We start from the raw sequence: 19765 nt of genomic DNA on the forward strand, positions 1-19765 counted from the left end.
GACAGAAAAGTTGTACTAGGAATCTGATCAAAGGGACGAGCTGGTAGCCACTCTGCATCATTTCTGGGCTCTGCTACAGCTGCTGTGGTCTGCCAACGCTACAAGAGATTTAAAAACGTATATCACTGTAATATCGGATCTACATGTATACTATATAATTACCAGCGGACTGCTGACAGAGAGGGCTGCTTTTTGCGCCTGAATTATAGATAGACCGCTGCGCACTTTCAACATTTTGCTTGTTAGGAACTTAACTCATTCACTGCCAGAGCTATACTGCTAAATCATTCCATTAGCTAACTATTTGAAAGGCCTGCGAGAGCTTTGTTGCAAAAAGAGCTGACCGATAACAGAGCACAAACAGAACAAGAGAGAGAGAGAGTGCCAAAACACGTTCGCGGGAGCGTGCGAATGCCAAACAGAAATAATTGTAAGCATTTGCCATATTTTTTTAATATAGACTGCTATTTGATCGACTATGTTATACCTTCTACGGAATATTAAGGAATATAGTATTATGATTGATCTGACTCTCAATGAAATGAAACAAATAAATCGCCATAGTTATGGCATCAGTTTTTTTGTCCAAATTTAATTTATTGGGCATGGAATGGTCGGTAGACTGCCGAAAGTTTTGGGCCTGATAATAATATAAACAAGCTAATCTTTAGCGCTTTTTTATATCTTGTTATTTTTTTTTTGGTTCGGTTGTCCTTCTTGAAGGTAATTTAATTTTTATTGGGCCAACATCGAAAATAAATGAAACAGAGATAAACAGATAAAGGTACAAAAATGAAATCAAACATAAAACGCAAATAAAAATTCCAATAATCTCATCGTGGATTCGGCCACATGCGACTTTCACGTGGCGATGGGAGCTTCAATTGATTGCCTAATCGAGGCCTCTCCTCCTGATTGACCGCCTGCTTTGACGGTGTGTTGGCGGCCGACGCCACCGAATTGTGTTTTACGAGGACATGGCGAATTCGTGGCACAGCCACGCGATTGCGCTGATGCTGAGCCCCGCCGACGGGCAGCACTGAGGAGCGACTCGTGGGCACCAATTCTTCATAGGAGATCCCGGCTTCGCGGTCATTTTCAGTGGTCTCATCGGTCATATACTCGGAATCGCTGGGCGATCTTGTATCCGGCACCGCTGATTTTGTGCGTGGCTTCTTGTTCGAGCGTGTGCCAATGCTGCGTCTGCCCAATCCTCCGCTGCGACGCAATGTGTTGTCCAGGACGCGGACCCGCTTTAGTGGCGACTTGGACGCCTTCAGCTGGCTGTTGGCCAGCCGCTGTGCGGTATACGGCGACGGGCGTATCGAATTCAGAGAGCTCATGAGGCTGCGCTTGGCGTTGGGAGTCCGATACCCCGAAGAGCTGGCGGCTGCTGATGGATTCAGTCGCTTGTGCAGATTCCCAGTGCTCTTGGTCATATTGGGAGTGATCAGCTGGATTGTTGGGGTCTTGCGCAACGACATTGTCGAGGTCGACATTGAGGACATGTTCTTCAAAGTTCGGGGCGTGCGAGGGGTCGTTGAACCGGCAGTCGGCGGTGGCATCATCAATTTGCTGCTGCTGCCCGTCCTCGTGGTGGGCGGGGTCTTCTTGCGGGCCGAGCTCTGCTTGGCCTGCCGATAGTTCTCCCATTCGCCAGCCATCAGCTCCAGTATGTTCTCGCCATAAACCAGAAACGGGCCATGCGATTGCACCTCATAGGCGTGCACCAGTTCAGTGATCTGCTGCTCAATCTTGGGCAGCTTCGAGGTGATGGCCTTGTGTTCCTTTTCCTCTTTAAGGAGCTGGCCGCCACGATTGTTGAAACGATTCGGCTCGTTGGCCTTTGCCTCTAGAGCCTGCATGCGGGACCAAAGTTCTGCACGGCTCTCGTACAGATCGAAACAGCAGCTCCAACAGGTCTTCGTTGTAATACTTATTGTAGTAGTTGGAGAAACGCTTGCGCTCCTGCTGGCTCTTGAGCGTTAGATCCCACCACTTGCTTATCTCGACGCGCAGCTGCTCGATGAACGTCTTGAGGTTCTGGCTGCGCAGTGCCTGGCAGCGCTGCAGCTCCGAATGGAGGATGTCATAGGTGCGCTGCGTATTCTCGGTGCACTCGCGCACTCGTCGCATGGCGCTCTCGTCCGTCTCCTGGAGGCGATCCCACAGCACGTAGATCTTCTCGCGCATGTCATGGATTTTGGAGCGCAGCTCCTGGATCTGCTCGGCATAACTGTTGCGCATCTGCCGCAGCCGCTCTAGTGTCTCTGGTGTTAGATTGTGGTTCAGCTCGTTCAGTAGGCGATCCTCTGCACCGGTCTGGGGCATCAGCTCGAGCATCTTCATGTCATGCTTGATGGCCTTGCGCAGCTGGTCCAGCTCCGTCTGGCGCAGGTTGTCGAGATGGTCGCGAAAGCGGGCCCGCTAGTAGAGGGAGCGGCAGTGCGCCCAGCTCTTCGCAGAGCTGGTCCTGCTGGAGCAGCAGCTCCCCGATCTCCGCCCGACGTTTCGAGAGCTCCTCGCGCAGATGCTCAATGCTTTTGTCCAGCTTCAGCTGCCATATGATCAGTGGCACATCGTCGGGCCTCTGACCAATGTCCACCGTCTCATGGAGGAGTCGGGGGAGGTCGCTGGCCTCGGCTCGGAGTGCGGCTATGTCATCCAGGATGGCCGACTGCTTCTCCCGCGACTCGGTCAGCAGATCCGTATAGAAATTATCCGCGTGCGCCTTGAGTTTGTGCAGAAAGTCCTCGCATGTCTTCGGCTCGAACATGAGGGACCACATTGAATGGAGCTGCTCCACATGTATAACGTTACGGCTACGGGCTGGTTAAATCTTGTTGGCAATGCAGCCTCAGCAGGAAAGGGAATCGGGGTTAGTGCACTATACTGCGCTCTGGGCCCAGCTCGCCGGATGGGGTCGGGGTCTTTCCTATCCCTATACTTCCTGGTTCTCGCCATATTATAAAAATTTAAGTGCACTGACACAGAATCTACTTTGATCAAAACAAAAAAAAAACAAATGTAATCAATCCCCGGTCGGCATAGATGGCAAGAAGGAATCCGGTAGTCGCGTATTTAATTTAGTGATCCTAGGTGTAGGAGATCACTAGTTCCTCTAGCCCCTCCCCACCTTCGGCAATGCGTGGAACGATGTTGGCATGGCCCCTAACGTAACTACCGCTGCATTATTACACTCGATGCATCATTGGCATTATGTACTTAGACAGAATGGTTGTTATTTATTCCAAATTTATGTTAATTCAAAATAGTTCTATTAATCAAGATTCAAAAGATTCATATATAACAAAAGGTTCATTAACTTAAGAATGTAAAATACAATTCATAGCAAAACTGAGCCTTTTTACTCACGAAGGTCAACATTTCCATTCAATACAAAATTAATGATCATTACCAAATTCAAACACTTTCCTTGACGAGCTCGTTGGGCCCAATGAACTGCTTCGGTAGCTGTGGAACAATACTAGTTATATAAAAATAGTAAAGAATTTTGGCCGACATTGCCAGAGTGAATCAAGGCTTAACATTGAGTTGATTAGGAAAGGACTTAAGACATATGATAAAGAAATTAATTCTATAGGAAAGATATTCCTTAATATAACTGTATATGTTTATATGATTTTACATTTAAGGTCAAATTTAATTGAAGTGCAAACACAAGAATGCAAGCAAAAGAAAAGAACAAGACAAAGCAAAGAGAATGTCGATGATCAAATTAATGCACGTTTATATGTGTGTGCATACGCACGCATATGTCCGAATTCTCTTCGAACGAAAGCTCGCTCTTGGCGTGTGAGCTATCACGCTCTCCCTTTCATTACGCTGCACCGCTGCTATACCCTGCTATTTCGCGGGTATGTTCGTTCTCACGAATCGATGATCACATGTTGTCCACGACACAGGTCACCCTAGATTCCGATTCCTGATCTGGTATTCACATCTTCTGCACAATTTTAGCTGACATAAATTTCCACTTTAATTCCTAGGCGTTGTCGATTCCGCATCAAGGATGTTGAGTTGCATCTCGCAAGATACGATTAGAGGGCATTCAAAAGTCGATACAGATCGTCCGTACAACGGAAACGCTGGTAATTCGAAGCGGCCAAAAATAAGACACTGGAGGTTGCGTGGGGGGTTAGGCGTGAGAGCGCCAAAGCACGGCAGACCTCCAGTGACCAAGAGATTCTGTAATAGATTCGGAATTCAGTGAATGTACCAAAATTGCTTTCCTCTATAATCACCTTCTTTTTCTCTACGTAGCACTTTGCACTTTCACCACACAATATAGCTTGATCTTGCTTTTTAGTCGATTCTCCGCCGACTTGCAGTTATGTAATTTGGTATGTATTATGTAATACAGGGACACGTGAACTTCCACTAGAGTTTGGCACTATTGGCACAGGCACAACCGAAGTGTTTTGGGAGAAAAATGGAATTGATCCGCGTGTTCACCGTCGCTGTCGGCTTAAGCGGCACCCTTCCATGGAATTCGGTCTCGAGAGACGAAAAAGAACATTCGAGCAATTAAAGCTCCATATTCGAAGAAGCTGTATTTAAAGCCTTGGTGTTCGAACTAATCAAGTTGGCGCGTGATTTGAATCTGCTTTATATCTGGGAATTTATTAGGGAATTTAATCTGGGTTTGTTTCACTGGCCACTACACATGCTCGCCAGTCATCTCAAGGATCTCTCCCTTGATGGAGGTTGGGTCAACCATAGCCAATAGGAATGGGTCTTGTATTCGCGAATGGAAGGAATTTATGTGATGTGTGCAGGATTTCGATTGCACAATGTGTTGCTCAAGGAAAATGCCTCCGCACAGATAAGTGACGCCTCTCGTGTTGGCACAAATTGCACAATGAAAATTTTGTGTGCTTGATTTGCCTCATGCCTCAAAGCACAAAAAAAGTTGATTCTGATTGACGTGCGGCCAAAAAAACACCTACTTTATATTGCAAATAAGTTCCTTCAAGGTTTTCCAGTTGTAAAGATAATTTAGGATGAGAAATGTGTTTACTGTTGGGCAAATTGATCAGGGAGGAGCGGAAAGCGTTCTCCGTGGGATGATTGAACTCGATGCTAAAGTTCCGAATGAGTCGAGCCCAGCTCGAGCTCCATGTCCACGATGCGCTTTCCAACGCACATCCGGGGTCCAAATCCGAAGGGCAAGAACACAAACGGATTCTTCAGCTTCAAGTCATTTGCCGGGCATTGCCCGTTGGAGTCTGTGGCGTTACGAATCCAACGTTCTGGCAGGAACTCAGCAGCCTTGGGGAAGTTCTCCTCGCTTGATAGCAAGCTCAGGGGAACAATCGACACACAGGTACCAGCTGGCACTTGGTATCCGCTCAAAACGCTGTCCCGATTGAGAAATCGGCCATTGCCGATGACCAAAGGATAGATCCGTTGTGACTCTTTGATGCAGGCACGTAGATAGGGAACGTTCTTCATCGATGCCTCAGTGAATTCGGAGTCCTTCTCGGGTAGAACCTTCATCACCTCTTCTCGGAGTACGGCCTGCTTCTCCGGATTCTTGGCAAGGCACAGCAAGGCCGCTGTAAAGGTACTTGAGGTCTGGAAAAAAAGGATGTATGAGTTAAGGGTAAGTATGAGAACAACAGACTACGTACGGTATCCACTCCGGCCATTAGCATGTCCATGGCCATAACCGTCGCCACCTTTTTGTCGATCTTGAGCAGCTTTTCCAGTACACTCTGCTCGCTCTCAGGGCGGACAACACCCTCCTTGGCCTCTTTCTCTAGACGCTCTATAGCTTCGTCTACGTACGCTGAAGTTATTTCTTGAACGCCATCTAGGGACTTCATTAGCTTCATTAGCTTGGGTGTTTTAACGTAACGCCAGATGGAGGGCTTCATCTTTAGATCGGCTGTTAATTCAAAAAAATCGTCCAGGTACTTGAAAAGTAACACAGCCTGGTCGTTATCGCCCGACTCTTTGAGCAGTCCCAACTGCTTGTCCAGAGCCACCACAGAGACGGACTCGAGGGTCCACCGATTTATAACGTTTAAGAAATCATCTGGAGCTTCCTGGGTATCGATATCACGGAGTGCTTTAATACTGTGAAGGGGGGGAGAACATACTTGAGCGTAAACAGGGATTTATTATCAGTCATACGCACCGTTGCACAAACTCCTGGTTCACTTGGGACATCTTCTTATAGTAAAGCCGCACGTTCTTCGGCTACATTAGGACAGGATTTACAGCCGATCGAAAGTCGCTCCAGGTTTTTCCTTATTTGGGTAAAGCTCCCTCAACTCCCTGGAAGAAATCCTTTCTATGAGTCTTCCGATGATAGCGAAGAGTATCGCTGCCAGGCCGATGCGGCCACACTCCTTCGTTCCGGAACACGACCTCAAAGTCCTTGGGATTGTGAGTCATCAGGTATGACGTACCTCCCATCATACCTGGTAAATATAATATGTTTCCATAGTCGTCTTGCAAAGCTTTGAACAATTTCACAATGTCCAGTTTGCTATATTTTCCTCCAGGCATAAAATTCCGAACAGTAGACAGAAAAGTTGTACTAGGAATCTGATCAAAGGGACGAGCTTGTAGCCACTCTGCATCATTTCTGGGCTCTGCTACAGCTGCTGTGGTCTGCCAACGCTACAAGAGATTTAAAAACGTATATCACTGTGATATCGGATCTATATGTATACTATATATTTACCAGCGGACTGCTGACAGAGAGTGCTGCTTTTTGCGCCTGAATTATAGATAGACCGCTGCGCACTTTCAACATTTTGCTTGTTAGGAACTTAATTCATTCACTGCCAGAGCTATACTGCTAAATCATTCCATTAGCTATCTATTTGAAAGGCCTGCGAGAGCTTTGTTGCAAAAAGAGCTGACCGATAACAGAGCACAAACAGAACACAAGAGAGAGAGAGAGTGCCAAAACACGTTCGCGGGAGCGTGCGAATGCCAAACAGAAATAATTGTAAACACTTGCCATATTTTTTTAATATAGACTGCTATTTGATCGACTATGTTATACCTTCTACGGAATATTTAGGAATATAGTATTATGATTGATCTGACTCTCAATGAAATGAAACAAATAAATCGCCATAATTATGGCATCAGATTTTTTGGCCAAATTTAATTTATTGGGCATGGAATGGTCGGTAGACTGCCGAAAGTCTTGGGCCTGATAATAATATAAACAAGCTAATCTTTAGCGCTTTTTTATATCTTGTTATTATACCCGATACTCAAAATGAGTATTGGGGTATATTAGATTTGTGGTAAAAGTGGATGTGTGTAACGTCCAGAAGGAATCGTTTCCGACCCCATAAAGTATATATATTCTTGATCAGCATCAATAGCCGAGTCGATTGAGCCCTGTCTGTCTGTCCGTCTGTCCGTCCGTCCGTCCGTCCGTCCGTCCGTCCGTCCGTCCGTCCTCTTCAGCGCCTAGTGCTCAAAGACTATAAGAGCTAGAGCAACGATGTTTTGTATCCAGACTTCTGTGATATGTCACTACTACAAAAATATTTCAAAACTTCGCCCCGCCCACTTCCGCCCCCACAAAGGACGAAAGTCTGTGGCATCTACATTTTTAAAGATACGATAAAGCCAAAAGCGCAGAATCGTAGGGGATGACTATATGTTCTAGAGCGTAAAATCTCAACCAGATCGTATAATTATTATAGCCAGAATCAAGAAAACAATTTCATTCTTTCTCGCTCTGTCTCTCTCTAACACACAGGTTTCAGGGTCGGCTTTGCCAATTGCAAAATATGAGTTCAAGGATCTCAGAACCTATAAAAGCCAGAGCAACCAAATTTGGTATCCACACTCCTGTGATATCGGACCTTGACCGTTTCGTGTCCAAATTTCGCCACACCCCCTTCCGCCCCCGCAAAGGACGAAAATCTGGGGCATCCACAAATCTCAGAGACTATTAAGGATAGAGTAACCAAATTTGGTATCCGCACTTCTGTTAGATCTCACTATAAAACGTATATCTCAGAATTTTGCCCCACCCCCTTCCGCCCCCACAAAGAACGAAAATCTGTTGCATCCACAATATTGCACATTCGAGAAAACTAATAAAAACGCAGAATCATAGATAACGACCATATCTATCAGATTGCTGAATCTGGACCAGATCAGATAATTTTTATAGCCAAAAGGAACAAATCCATTTGCACTGGCTACGCAGCGCCCGACGTTACGCTCAGACTGATTTTCTGTCTCTCTCGCACGCACTCTTTGTCGTGTCGTTTAATATTAGCGGCTTCTGCCGGAGGAGAGCCATACTGACTTAGTATCGGGTATAACTGTAGAGTTGCGGTGTCGATCTCACAGCGCAGCAACTCACAACGTTCCCCCTCGTTTTTTTTGGTTCGGTTGTCCTTCTTGAAGGTAATTTAATTTTTATTGGGCCAACATCGAAAATAAATGAAACAGAGATAAACAGATAAAGGTACAAAAAATGAAATCAAACATAAAACGCAAATAAAAATTCCAATAATCTCATCGTGGATTCGGCCACATGCGACTTTCACGTGGCGATGGGAGCTTCAATTGATTGCCAAATCGAGGCCTCTCCTCCTGATTGACCGCCTGCTTTGACGGTGTGTTGGCGGCCGACGCCACCGAATTGTGGTTTACGAGGACATGGCGAATTCGTGGCATAGCCACGCGATTGCGCTGATGCTGAGCCCCGCCGACGGGCAGCACTGAGGAGCGACTCGTGGGCACCAATTCTTCATAGGAGATCCCGGCTTCGCGGTCATTTTCAGTGGTCTCATCGGTCATATACTCGGAATCGCTGGGCGATCTTGTATCCGGCACCGCTGATTTTGTGCGTGGCTTCTTGTTCGAGCGTGTGCCAATGCTGCGTCTGCCCAATCCCCCGCTGCAACGCAATGTGTTGTCCAGGACGCGGACCCGCTTTAGTGGCGACTTGGACGCCTTCATCTGGCTGTTGGCCAGCCGCTGTGCGGTAGACGGCGACGGGCGTATCGAATTCAGAGAGCTCATGAGGCTGCGCTTGGCGTTGGGAGTCCGATACCCCGAAGAGCTGGCGGCTGCTGATGGATTCAGTCGCTTGTGCAGATTCCCAGTGCTCTTGGTCATATTGGGAGTGATCAGCTGGATTGTTGGGGTCTTGCGCAACGACATTGTCGAGGTCGACATTGAGGACATGTTCTTTAAAGTTCGGGGCGTGCGAGGGGCCGTTGAACCGGCAGTCGGCGGTGGCATCATCAATTTGCTGCTGCTGCCCGTCCTCCTGGTGGGCGGGGCCTTCTTGCGGGCCGAGCTCTGCTTGGCCTGCCGATAGTTCTCCCATTCGCCAGCCATCAGCTCCAGTATGTTCTCGCCATAAACCAGAAACGGGCCATGCGATTGCACCTCATAGGCGTGCACCAGTTCAGTGATCTGCTGCTCAATCTTGGGCAGCTTCGAGTTGATGGCCTTGCGTTCCTTTTCCTCTTTAAGGAACTGGCCGCCACGATTGTTGAAACGATTCGGCTCGTTGGCCTTTGCGTCGAGCCTGCATGCGGGACCAAAGTTCTGCACGGCCCTCGTACAGATCGAAAATCTCCTTGTTGCACGTGTAGAAGCTCTTCAGATCATCCAGCTCCAGCTCGTGCAGCTCCAACAGGTCTTCGTTGTAATACTTATTGTAGTAGTTGGAGAAACGCTTGCGCTCCTGCTGGCTCTTGAGCGTTAGATCCCACCACTTGCTTATCTCGACGCGCAGCTGCTCGATGAACGTCTTGAGGTTCTGGCTGCGCAGTGCCTGGCAGCGCTGCAGCTCCGAATGGGGGATGTCATAGGTGCGCTGTGTATTCTCGGTGCACTCGCGCACTCGTCGCATGGCGCTCTCGTCCGTCTCCTGGAGGCGATCCCACAGCACGTAGATCTTCTCGCGCATGTCATGGATTTTGGAGCGCAGCTCCTGGATCTGCTCGGCATAACTGTTGCGCATCTGCCGCAGCCGCTCTAGTGTCTCTGGTGTTAGATTGTGGCTCAGATCGTTCAGTAGGCTATCCTCTGCATCGGTCTGGGGCATCAGCTCGAGCATCTTCATGTCATACTTGATGGCCTTGCGCAGCTGGTCCAGCTCCGTCTGGCGCACTGCGCGCTGAGAGCGCAGGTTGTCGAGCTGCCCACAGCACGTAGATCTTCTCGCGCATGTCATGGATTTTGGAGCGCAGCTCCTGGATCTGCTCGGCATAACTGTTGCGCATCTGCCGCAGCCGCTTTAGTGTCTCTGGTGTTAGATTGTGGCTCAGATCGTTCAGTAGGCGATCCTCTGCATCGGTCTGGGGCATCAGCTCGAGCATCTTCATGTCATGCTTGATGGCCTTGCGCAGCTGGTCCAGCTCCGTCTGGCGCACTGCGCGCTGAGAGCGCAGGTTGTCGAGATGGTCGCGAAAGCCGTCCATCTCATCGGGCAGGGGCAGCGGGTCCGCCAGTAGAGGGAGCGGCAGTGCGCCCAGCTCTTCGCAGAGCTGCTCCTGCTGGAGCAGCAGCTCCCCGATCTCCGCCCGACGTTTCTAGAGCTCCTCGCGCAGATGCTCAATGCTTTTGTCCAGCTTCAGCTGCAATGTGATCAGTGGCACATCGTCGGGCCTCTGACCAATGTCCACCGTCTCATGGAGGACTCGGGTGAGGTCGCTGGCCTCGGCTCGGAGTGCGGCTATGTCATCCAGGATGGCCGCCTGCTTCTCCCGCGACTCGGTCAGCAGATCCGTATAGAAATTATCCGCGTGCGCCTTGAGTTTGTGCAGAAAGTCCTCGCATGTCTTCGGCTCGAACATGAGGGACCACATTAAATGGAGCTGCTCCACATGCTCGCCAGTCATCTCAAGGATCTCTCCCTTGATGGAGGTTGGGTCAACCATAGCCAATACGAATGGGTCTTGTATTCGCGAATGGAAGGAATTTATGTGATGTGTGCAGGATTTCGATTGCACAATGTGTTGCTCAAGGAAAATGCCTCCGCACAGATAAGTGACGCCTCTCGTGTTGGCACAAATTGCACAATGAAAATTTTGTGTGCTTGATTTGCCTCATGCCTCAAAGCACAAAACAAGTTGATTCTGATTGACGTGCGGCCAAAAAAACACCTACTTTATATTGCAAATAAGTTCCTTCAAGGTTTTCCAGTTGTAAAGATAATTTAGGATGAGAAATGTGTTTACTGTTGGGCAAATTGATCAGGGAGGAGCGGAAAGCGTTCTCCGTGGGATGATTGAACTCGATGCTAAAGTTCCGAATGAGTCGAGCGATGCCCAGCTCGAGCTCCATGTCCACGATGCGCTTTCCAACGCACATCCGGGGTCCAAATCCGAAGGGCAAGAACACAAACGGATTCTTCAGCTTCAAGTCATTTGCCGGGCATTGCCCGTTGGAGTCTGTGGCGTTACGAATCCAACGCTCTGGCAGGAACTCAGCAGCCTTGGGGAAGTGCTCCTCGCTTGATAGCAAGCTCAGGGGAACCATCGACACACAGGTACCAGCTGGCACTTGGTATCCGCTCAAAACGCTGTCCCGATTGAGAAATCGGCCATTGCCGATGACCAAAGGATAGATCCGTTGTGACTCTTTGATGCAGGCACGTAGATAGGGAACGTTCTTCATCGATGCCTCAGTGAATTCGGAGTCCTTCTCGGGTAGAACCTTCATCACCTCTTCTCGGAGTACGGCCTGCTTCTCCGGATTCTTGGCAAGGCACAGCAAGGCCGCTGTAAAGGTACTTGAGGTCTGGAAAAAAAGGATGTATGAGATAAGGGTAAGTATGAGAACAACAGACTATCACGGTATCCACTCCGGCCATTAGCATGTCCATGGCCATAACCGTCGCCACCTTTTTGTCGATCTTGAGCAGCTTTCCAGTACACTCTGCTCGCTCTCAGGGCGGACAACACCCTCCTTGGCCTCTTTCTCTAGACGCTCTATAGCTTCGTCTACATACGCTGAAGTTATTTCTTGAACGCCATCTAGGGACTTCATTAGCTTCATTAGCTTGGGTGTTTTAACGTAACTCCAGATGGAGGGCTTCATCTCCAGATCGGCTGTTAATTCAAAAAAATCGTCCAGGTAGTTGAAAAGTAACACAGCCTGGTCGTTATCGCCCGACTCTTTGAGCAGTCCCAACTGCTTGTCCAGAGCCACCACAGAGACTGACTCGAGGGTCCACCGATTTATAACGCTTAAGAAATCATCTGGAGCCTCCTGGGTATCGATATCACGGAGTGCTTTAATACTGTGAACATACTTGAGCGTAAACAGGGATTTATTATCAGTCATACGCACCGTTGCACAAACTCCTGGTTCACTTGGGACATCTTCTTATAGTAAAGCCGCACGTTCTTCGGCTGCATTAGGACAGGATTTACAGCCGATCGAAAGTCGCTCCAGGCTTTTCCTTGTGTGGGTAAAGCTCCCTCCACTCCCTGGAAGAAATCCTTTCTATGAGTCTTCCGATGATAGCGAAGAGTATCGCTGCCAGGCCGATGCGGCCACACTCCTTCGTTCCGGAACACGACCTCAAAGTCCTTGGGATTGTGAGTCATCAGGTATGACGTACCTCCCATCATACCTGGTAAATATAATATGTTTCCATAGTCGTCTTGCAAAGCTTTGAACAATTTCACAATGTCCAGTTTGCTATATTTTCCTCCAGGCATAAAATTCCGAACAGTAGACAGAAAAGTTGTACTAGGAATCTGATCAAAGGGACGAGCTTGTAGCCACTCTGCATCATTTCTGGGCTCTGCTACAGCTGCTGTGGTCTGCCAACGCTACAAGAGATTTAAAAACGTATATCACTGTGTTATCGAATCTATATGTATACTATATATTTACCAGCGAACTGCTGACAGAGAGGGCTGCTTTTTGCGCCTGAATTATAGATAGACCGCTGCGCACTTTCAACATTTTGCTTCTTAGGAACTTAATTCATTCACTGCCAGAGCTATACTGCTAAATCATTCCATTAGCTAGCTATTTGAAAGGCCTGCGAGAGCTTTGTTGCAAAAAGAGCTGACCGATAACAGAGCACAAACAGAACAAGAGAGAGAGAGAGTGCCAAAACACGTTCGCGGGAGCGTGCGAATGCCAAACAGAAATAATTGTAAACATTTGTCATATTTTTTTAATATAGACTGCTATTTGATCGACTATGTTATACCTTCTAAGGAATATTTAGGAATATAGTATTATGATTGATCTGACTCTCAATGAAATGAAACAAATAAATCGCCATAATTATGGCATCAGATTTTTTGGCCAAATTTAATTTATTGGGCATGAAATGGTCGGTAGACTGCCGAAAGTTTTGGGCCTAATAATAATTTAAACAAGCTAATCTTTAGCGCTTTTTTATATCTTGTTATTTTTTTTTTGGTTCGGTTGTCCTTCTTGAAGGTAATTTAATTTTTATTGGGCCAACATCGAAAATAAATGAAACAGAGATAAACAGATAAAGGTACAAAAAGTGAAATCAAACATAAAACGCAAATAAAAATTCCAATATTCTCATCGTGGATTCGGCCACATGCGACTTTCACGTGGCGATGGGAGCTTCAATTGATTGCCAAATCGAGGCCTCTCCTCCTGATTGACCGCCTGCTTTGACGGTGTGTTGGCGGCCGACGCCACCGAATTGTGGTTTACGAGGACATGGCGAATTCGTGGCATAGCCACGCGATTGCGCTGATGCTGAGCCCGCCGACGGGCAGCACTGAGGAGCGACTCGGGGGCACCAATTCTTCATAGGAGATCCCGGCTTCGCGGTCATTTTCAGTGGTCTCATCGGTCATATACTCGGAATCGCTGGGCGATCTTGTATCCGGCACCGCTGATTTTGTGCGTGGCTTCTTGTTCGAGCGTGTGCCAATGCTGCGTCTGCCCAATCCCCCGCTGCAACGCAATGTGTTGTCCAGGACGCGGACCCGCTTTAGTGGCGACTTGGACGCCTTCAGCTGGCTGTTGGCCAGCCGCTGTGCGGTAGACGGCGACGGGCGTATCGAATTCAGAGAGCTCATGAGGCTGCGCTTGGCGTTGGGAGTCCGATACCCGAAGAGCTGGCGGCTGCTCATGGATTCAGTCGCTTGTGCAGATTCCCAGTGCTCTTGGTCATATTGGGAGTGATCAGCTGGATTGTTGGGGTCTTGCGCAACGACATTGTCGAGGTCGACATTGAGGACATGTTCTTCAAAGTTCGGGGCGTGCGAGGGCCGTTGAACCGGCAGTCGGCGGTGGCATCATCAATTTGCTGCTGCTGCCCGTCCTCGTGGTGGGCGGGGCCTTCTTGCGGGCCGAGCTCTGCTTGGCCTGCCGATAGTTCTCCCATTCGCCAGCCATCAGCTCCAGTATGTTCTCGCCATAAACCAGAACCGGGCCATGCGATTGCACCGCATAGGCGTGCACCAGTTCAGTGATCTGCTGCTCAATCTTGGGCAGCTTCGAGGTGATGGCCTTGCGTTCCTTTTCCTCTTTAAGGAACTGGCCGCCACGATTGTTGAAACGATTCGGCTCGTTGGCCTTTGCCTCTAGAGCCTGCATGCGGGACCAAAGTTCTGAACGGCTCTCGTACAGATCGAAAATCTCCTTGTTGCACGTGTAGAAGCTCTTCAGATCATCCAGCTCCAGCTCGTGCAGCTCCAACAGGTCTTCGTTGTAATACTTATTGTAGTAGTTGGAGAAACGCTTGCGCTCCTGCTGGCTCTTGAGCGTTAGATCCCACCACTTGCTTATCTCGACGCGCAGCTGCTCGATGAACGTCTTGAGGTTCTGGCTGCGCAGTGCCTGGCAGCGCTGCAGCTCCGAATGGAGGATGTCATAGGTGCGCTGCGTATTCTCGGTGCACTCGCGCACTCGTCGCATGGCGCTCTCGTCCGTCTCCTGGAGGCGATCCCACAGCACGTAGATCTTCTCGCGCATGTCATGGATTTTGGAGCGCAGCTCCTGGATCTGCTCGGCATAACTGTTGCGCATCTGCCGCAGCCGCTCTAGTGTCTCTCGTGTTAGATTGTGGCTCAGATCGTTCAGTAGGCGATCCTCTGCATCGGTCTGGGGCATCAGCTCGAGCATCTTCATGTCATGCTTGATGGCCTTGCGCAGCTGGTCCAGCTCCGTCTGGCGCACTGCGCGCTGAGAGCGCAGGTTGTCGAGATGGTCGCGAAAGCCAGTGCCAGTGCGCCCAGCTCTTCGCAGAGCTGCTCCTGCTGGAGCAGCAGCTCCCCGATCTCCGCCCGACGTTTCGAGAGCTCCTCGCGCAGATGCTCAATGCTTTTGTCCAGCTACAGCTGCAATATGATCATTGGCACATCGTCGGGCCTCTGACCAATGTCCACCGTCTCATGGAGGGGTCGGGTGAGGTCGCTGGCCTCGGCTCGGAGTGCGTCTATGTCATCCAGGATGGCCGCCTGCTTCTCCCGCGACTCGGTCAGCAGATCCGTATAGAAATTATCCGCGTGCGCCTTGAGTTTGTGCAGAAAGTCCTCGCATGTCTTCGGCTCGAACATGAGGGACCACATTGAATGGAGCTGCTCCACATGCTCGCCAGTCATCTCAAGGATCTCTCCCTTGATGGAGGTTGGGTCAACCATAGCCAATAGGAATGGGTCTTGCATTCGCGAATGGAAGGAATTTATGTGATGTGTGCAGGATTTCGATTGCACAATGTGTTGCTCAAGGAAAATGCCTCCGCACAGATAAGTGACGCCTCTCGTGTTGGCACAAATTGCACAATGAAAATTTTGTGTGCTTGATTTGCCTCATGCCTCAAAGCACAAAACAAGTTGATTCTGATTGACGTGCGGCCAAAAAAACACCTACTTTATATTGCAAATAAGTTCCTTCAAGGTTTTCCAGTTGTAAAGATAATTTAGGATGAGAAATGTGTTTACTGTTGGGCAAATTGATCAGGGAGGAGCGGAAAGCGTTCTCCGTGGGATGATTGAACTCGATGCTAAAGTTCCGAATGAGTCGAGCGATGCCCAGCTCGAGCTCCATGTCCACGATGCGCTTTCCAACGCACATCCGGGGTCCAAATCCGAAGGGCAAGAACACAAACGGATTCTTCAGCTTCAAGTCATTTGCCGGGCATTGCCCGTTGGAGTCTGTGGCGTTACGAATCCAACGTTCTGGCAGGAACTCAGCAGCCTTGGGGAAGTGCTCCTCGCTTGATAGCAAGCTCAGGGGAACCATCGACACACAGGTACCAGCTGGCACTTGGTATCCGCTCAAAACGCTGTCCCGATTGAGAAATCGGCCATTGCCGATGACCAAAGGATAGATCCGTTGTGACTCTTTGATGCAGGCACGTAGATAGGGAACGTTCTTCATCGATGCCTCAGTGAATTCGGAGTCCTTCTCGGGTAGAACCTTCATCACCTCTTCTCGGACTACGGCCTGCTTCTCCGGATTCTTGGCAAGGCACAGCAAGGCCGCTGTAAAGGTACTTGAGGTCTGGAAAAAAAGGATGTATGAGATAAGGGTAAGTATGAGAACAACAGACTACGTACGGTATCCACTCAGGCCATTAGCATGTCCATGGCCATAACCGTTGCCACCTTTTTGTCGATCTTGAGCAGCTTTTCCAGTACACTCTGCTCGCTCTCAGGGCGGACAACACCCTCCTTGGCCTCTTTCTCTAGACGCTCTATAGCTTCGTCTACATACGCTGAAGTTATTTCTTGAACGCCATCTAGGGACTTCATTAGCTTCATTAGCTTGGGTGTTTTAACGTAACGCCAGATGGAGGCTTCATCTCCAGATCGGCTGTTAATTCAAAAAAATCGTCCAGGTACTTGAAAAGTAACACAGCCTGGTCGTTATCGCCCGACTCTTTGAGCAGTCCCAACTGCTTGTCCAGAGCCACCACAGAGACTGACTCGAGGGTCCACCGATTTATAACGTTTAAGAAATCATCTGGAGCTTCCTGGGTATCGATATCACGGAGTGCTTTAATACTGTGAAGGGGGGAGAACATACTTGAGCGTAAACAGGGATTTATTATCAGTCATACGCACCGTTGCACAAACTCCTGGTTCACTTGGGACATCTTCTTATAGTAAAGCCGCACGTTCTTCGGCTGCATTAGGACAGATTTACAGCCGATCGAAAGTCGCTCCAGGTTTTTCCTTGTGTGGGTAAAGCTCCCTCCACTCCCTGGAAGAAATCCTTTCTATGAGTCTTCCGATGATAGCGAAGAGTATCGCTGCCAGGCCGATGCGGCCACACTCCTTCGTTCCGGAACACGACCTCGAAGTCCTTGGGATTGTGAGTCATCAGGTATGATGTACCTCCCATCATACCTGGTAAATATAATATGTTTCCATAGTCGTCTTGCAAGGCTTTGAACAATTTCACAATGTCCAGTTTGCTATATTTTCCTCCAGGCATAAAATTCCAAACAGTAGACAGAAAAGTTGTACTAGCATCATTTCTGGGCTCTGCTACAGCTGCTGTGGTCTGCCAACGCTACAAGAGATTTAAAAACGTATATCACTGTCATATCGGATCTATATGTATACTATATATTTACCAGCGGACTGCTGACAGAGAGGGCTGCTTTTTTTGCGCCTGAATTATAGATAGACCGCTGCGCACTTTCAACATTTTGCTTGTTAGGAACTTAATTCATTCACTGCCAGAGCTATACTGCTAAATCATTCCATTAGCTAGCTATTTGAAAGGCCTGCGAGAGCTTTGTTGCAAAAAGAGCTGACCGATAACAGAGCACAAACAGAACAAGAGAGAGAGAGAGTGCCAAAACACGTTCGCGGAGCGTGCGAATGTCAAACAGAAATAATTGTAAACATTTGCCATATTTTTTTAATATAGACTGCTATTTGATCGACTATGTTATACCTTCTACGGAATATTTAGGAATATAGTATTATGATTGCTCTGACTCTCAATGAAATGAAACAAATAAATCGCCATAATTATGGCATCAGATTTTTTGGCCAAATTTAATTTATTGGGCATGGAATGATCGGTAGACTGCCGAAAGTTTTGGGCCTGATAATAATATAAACAAGCTAATCTTAAGCGCTTTTTATATCTTGTTATTATACCCGATACTCAAAATAAGTATTGGGTATATTAGATTTGTGGTAAAAGTGGATGTGTGTAACGTCCAGAAGGAATCGTTTCCGACCCCATAAAGTATATATATTCTTGATCAGCATCAATAGCCGAGTCGATTGAGCCATGTCTGTCTGTCCGTCTGTCCGTCTGTCCGTCCGTCCGTCTGTCCGTCTGTCCGTCCGTCCGTCTGTCCGTCCCTTCAGCGCCTAGTGCTCAAAGACTATAAGAGCTAGAGCAACGATGTTTTGTATCCAGACTTCTGTGATATGTCACTGCTACAAAAATATTTCAAAACCCCACAAAGGACGAAAATCTTTGGCATCCACATTTTTAAAGATACGATAAAACCAAAAACGCAGAATCGTAGAGGATGACTATATGTTTTAGAATGTAAGATCTCAACCAGATCGTATAATTATTATAGCCAGAATCAAGAAAACAAGTTCATTCTTACTCGCTCTGTCTCTCTCTAACACACAGGTTTCATGGTCGGTTTTGCCAATTTCAATATATGAGTTCAAAGATTTTAGAACCTATAAGAGCCAGAGCAACCAAATTTGGTATCCACACTCCTGTGATATCGGACCTTGACCGTTTTGTGTCAAAATTTCGCCACACCCCCTTCCGCCCCCGCAAAGGACGAAAATCTGGGGCATCCACAAATCTCAGAGACTATTAAGGCTAGAGTAACCAAATTTGGTATCCGCACTTCTGTTAGATCTCACTATAAAACGTATATCTCAGAATTTCGCCCCACCCCTTCCGCCCCCACAAAGGACGAAAATCTGTTGCATCCACAATATTGCACATTCGAGAAAACTAAAAACGCAGAATCATAGATAACGACCATATCTATCAGATTGCTGAATCTGGACCAGATCAGATAATTTTTATAGCCAAAAGGAACAAATCCATTTGCACTGGCTACGCAGCGCCCGACGTTACGCTCAGACTGATTTTCTGTCTCTCTCGCACGCACTCTTTGTCGTGTCGTTTAATATTAGCGGCTTCTGCCGGAGGAGAGCCATACTGACTTAGTATCGGGTATAACTGTAGAGTTGCGGTGTCGATCTCACAGCGCAGCAACTCACAACGTTCCCCTCGTTTTTTTTGGTTCGGTTGTCCTTCTTGAAGGTAATTTAATTTTTATTGGGCCAACATCGAAAATAAATGAAACAGAGATAAACAGATAAAGGTACAAAAAATCAAATCAAACATAAAACGCAATAAAAATTCCAATAATCTCATCGTGGATTCGGCCACATGCGACTTTCACGTGGCGATGGGAAGCTTTCAATTGATTGCCAAATCGAGGCCTCTCCTCCTGATTGACCGCCTGCTTTAACGGTGTGTTGGCGGCCGACGCACCGAATTGTGGTTTACGAGCACATGGCGAATTCGCGGCACAGCCACGCGATTGCGCTGATGCTGAGCCCCGCCGACGGGCAGCACTGGGGAGCGATTCGAGCGTGTGCCAATGCGCGTCTGCCCAATCCCCCGCTGCGACGCAATGTGTTGTCCAGGACGCGGACCCGCTTTAGTGGCGACTTGGACGCCTTCAGCTGGCTGTTGGCCAGCCGCTGTGCGGTAGACGGCGACGGGCGTATCGAATTCAGAGAGCTCATGAGCTGCGCTTGGCGTTGGGAGTCCGATACCC

General features: G+C 48.3%; 2 protein-coding genes, 1 long non-coding RNA gene and 3 pseudogenes across 3 annotated transcripts; all 6 read right to left on the reverse strand.

Moving 5' to 3' along the window:
- Positions 1-44: 44 nt before the first annotated feature.
- Positions 45-254, reverse strand: LOC117194484. The gene is made up of 2 exons (XR_004474839.1): positions 163-254; positions 45-98 (listed from the first exon to the last, which is right to left on the reverse strand). It is a non-coding gene; the product is annotated as an uncharacterized LOC117194484 (long non-coding RNA).
- Positions 255-899: 645 nt separating this feature from the next.
- LOC117194826 lies at positions 900-1588 on the reverse strand (the record flags this gene model as incomplete). Its single annotated transcript, XM_033399307.1, has 1 exon — positions 900-1588. A coding segment is annotated over exon 1 (669 nt), but the record flags the coding sequence as incomplete, so codon positions are not given.
- A 709-nt stretch (positions 1589-2297) lies between these two features.
- On the reverse strand, positions 2298-6821 carry LOC117194827 (annotated as a pseudogene).
- Positions 6822-7031: 210 nt separating this feature from the next.
- Positions 7032-11860, reverse strand: LOC117194828 (annotated as a pseudogene).
- Positions 11861-12300: 440 nt separating this feature from the next.
- LOC117194829 (probable cytochrome P450 12a4, mitochondrial) lies at positions 12301-12945 on the reverse strand. The gene is made up of 2 exons (XM_033399308.1): positions 12874-12945; positions 12301-12809 (listed from the first exon to the last, which is right to left on the reverse strand). Exons 1-2 carry the CDS (start codon positions 12943-12945, stop codon positions 12312-12314), a joined length of 570 nt encoding a protein of 189 aa, XP_033255199.1. The 3' UTR covers positions 12301-12311.
- A 734-nt stretch (positions 12946-13679) lies between these two features.
- Positions 13680-17116, reverse strand: LOC117194830 (annotated as a pseudogene).
- Positions 17117-19765: the final 2649 nt, after the last annotated feature.

This window comes from Drosophila miranda (assembly GCF_003369915.1).
Source record: "Drosophila miranda strain MSH22 chromosome Y unlocalized genomic scaffold, D.miranda_PacBio2.1 Contig_Y3_pilon, whole genome shotgun sequence".
Classification (NCBI taxonomy): domain Eukaryota; kingdom Metazoa; phylum Arthropoda; class Insecta; order Diptera; family Drosophilidae; genus Drosophila; species Drosophila miranda.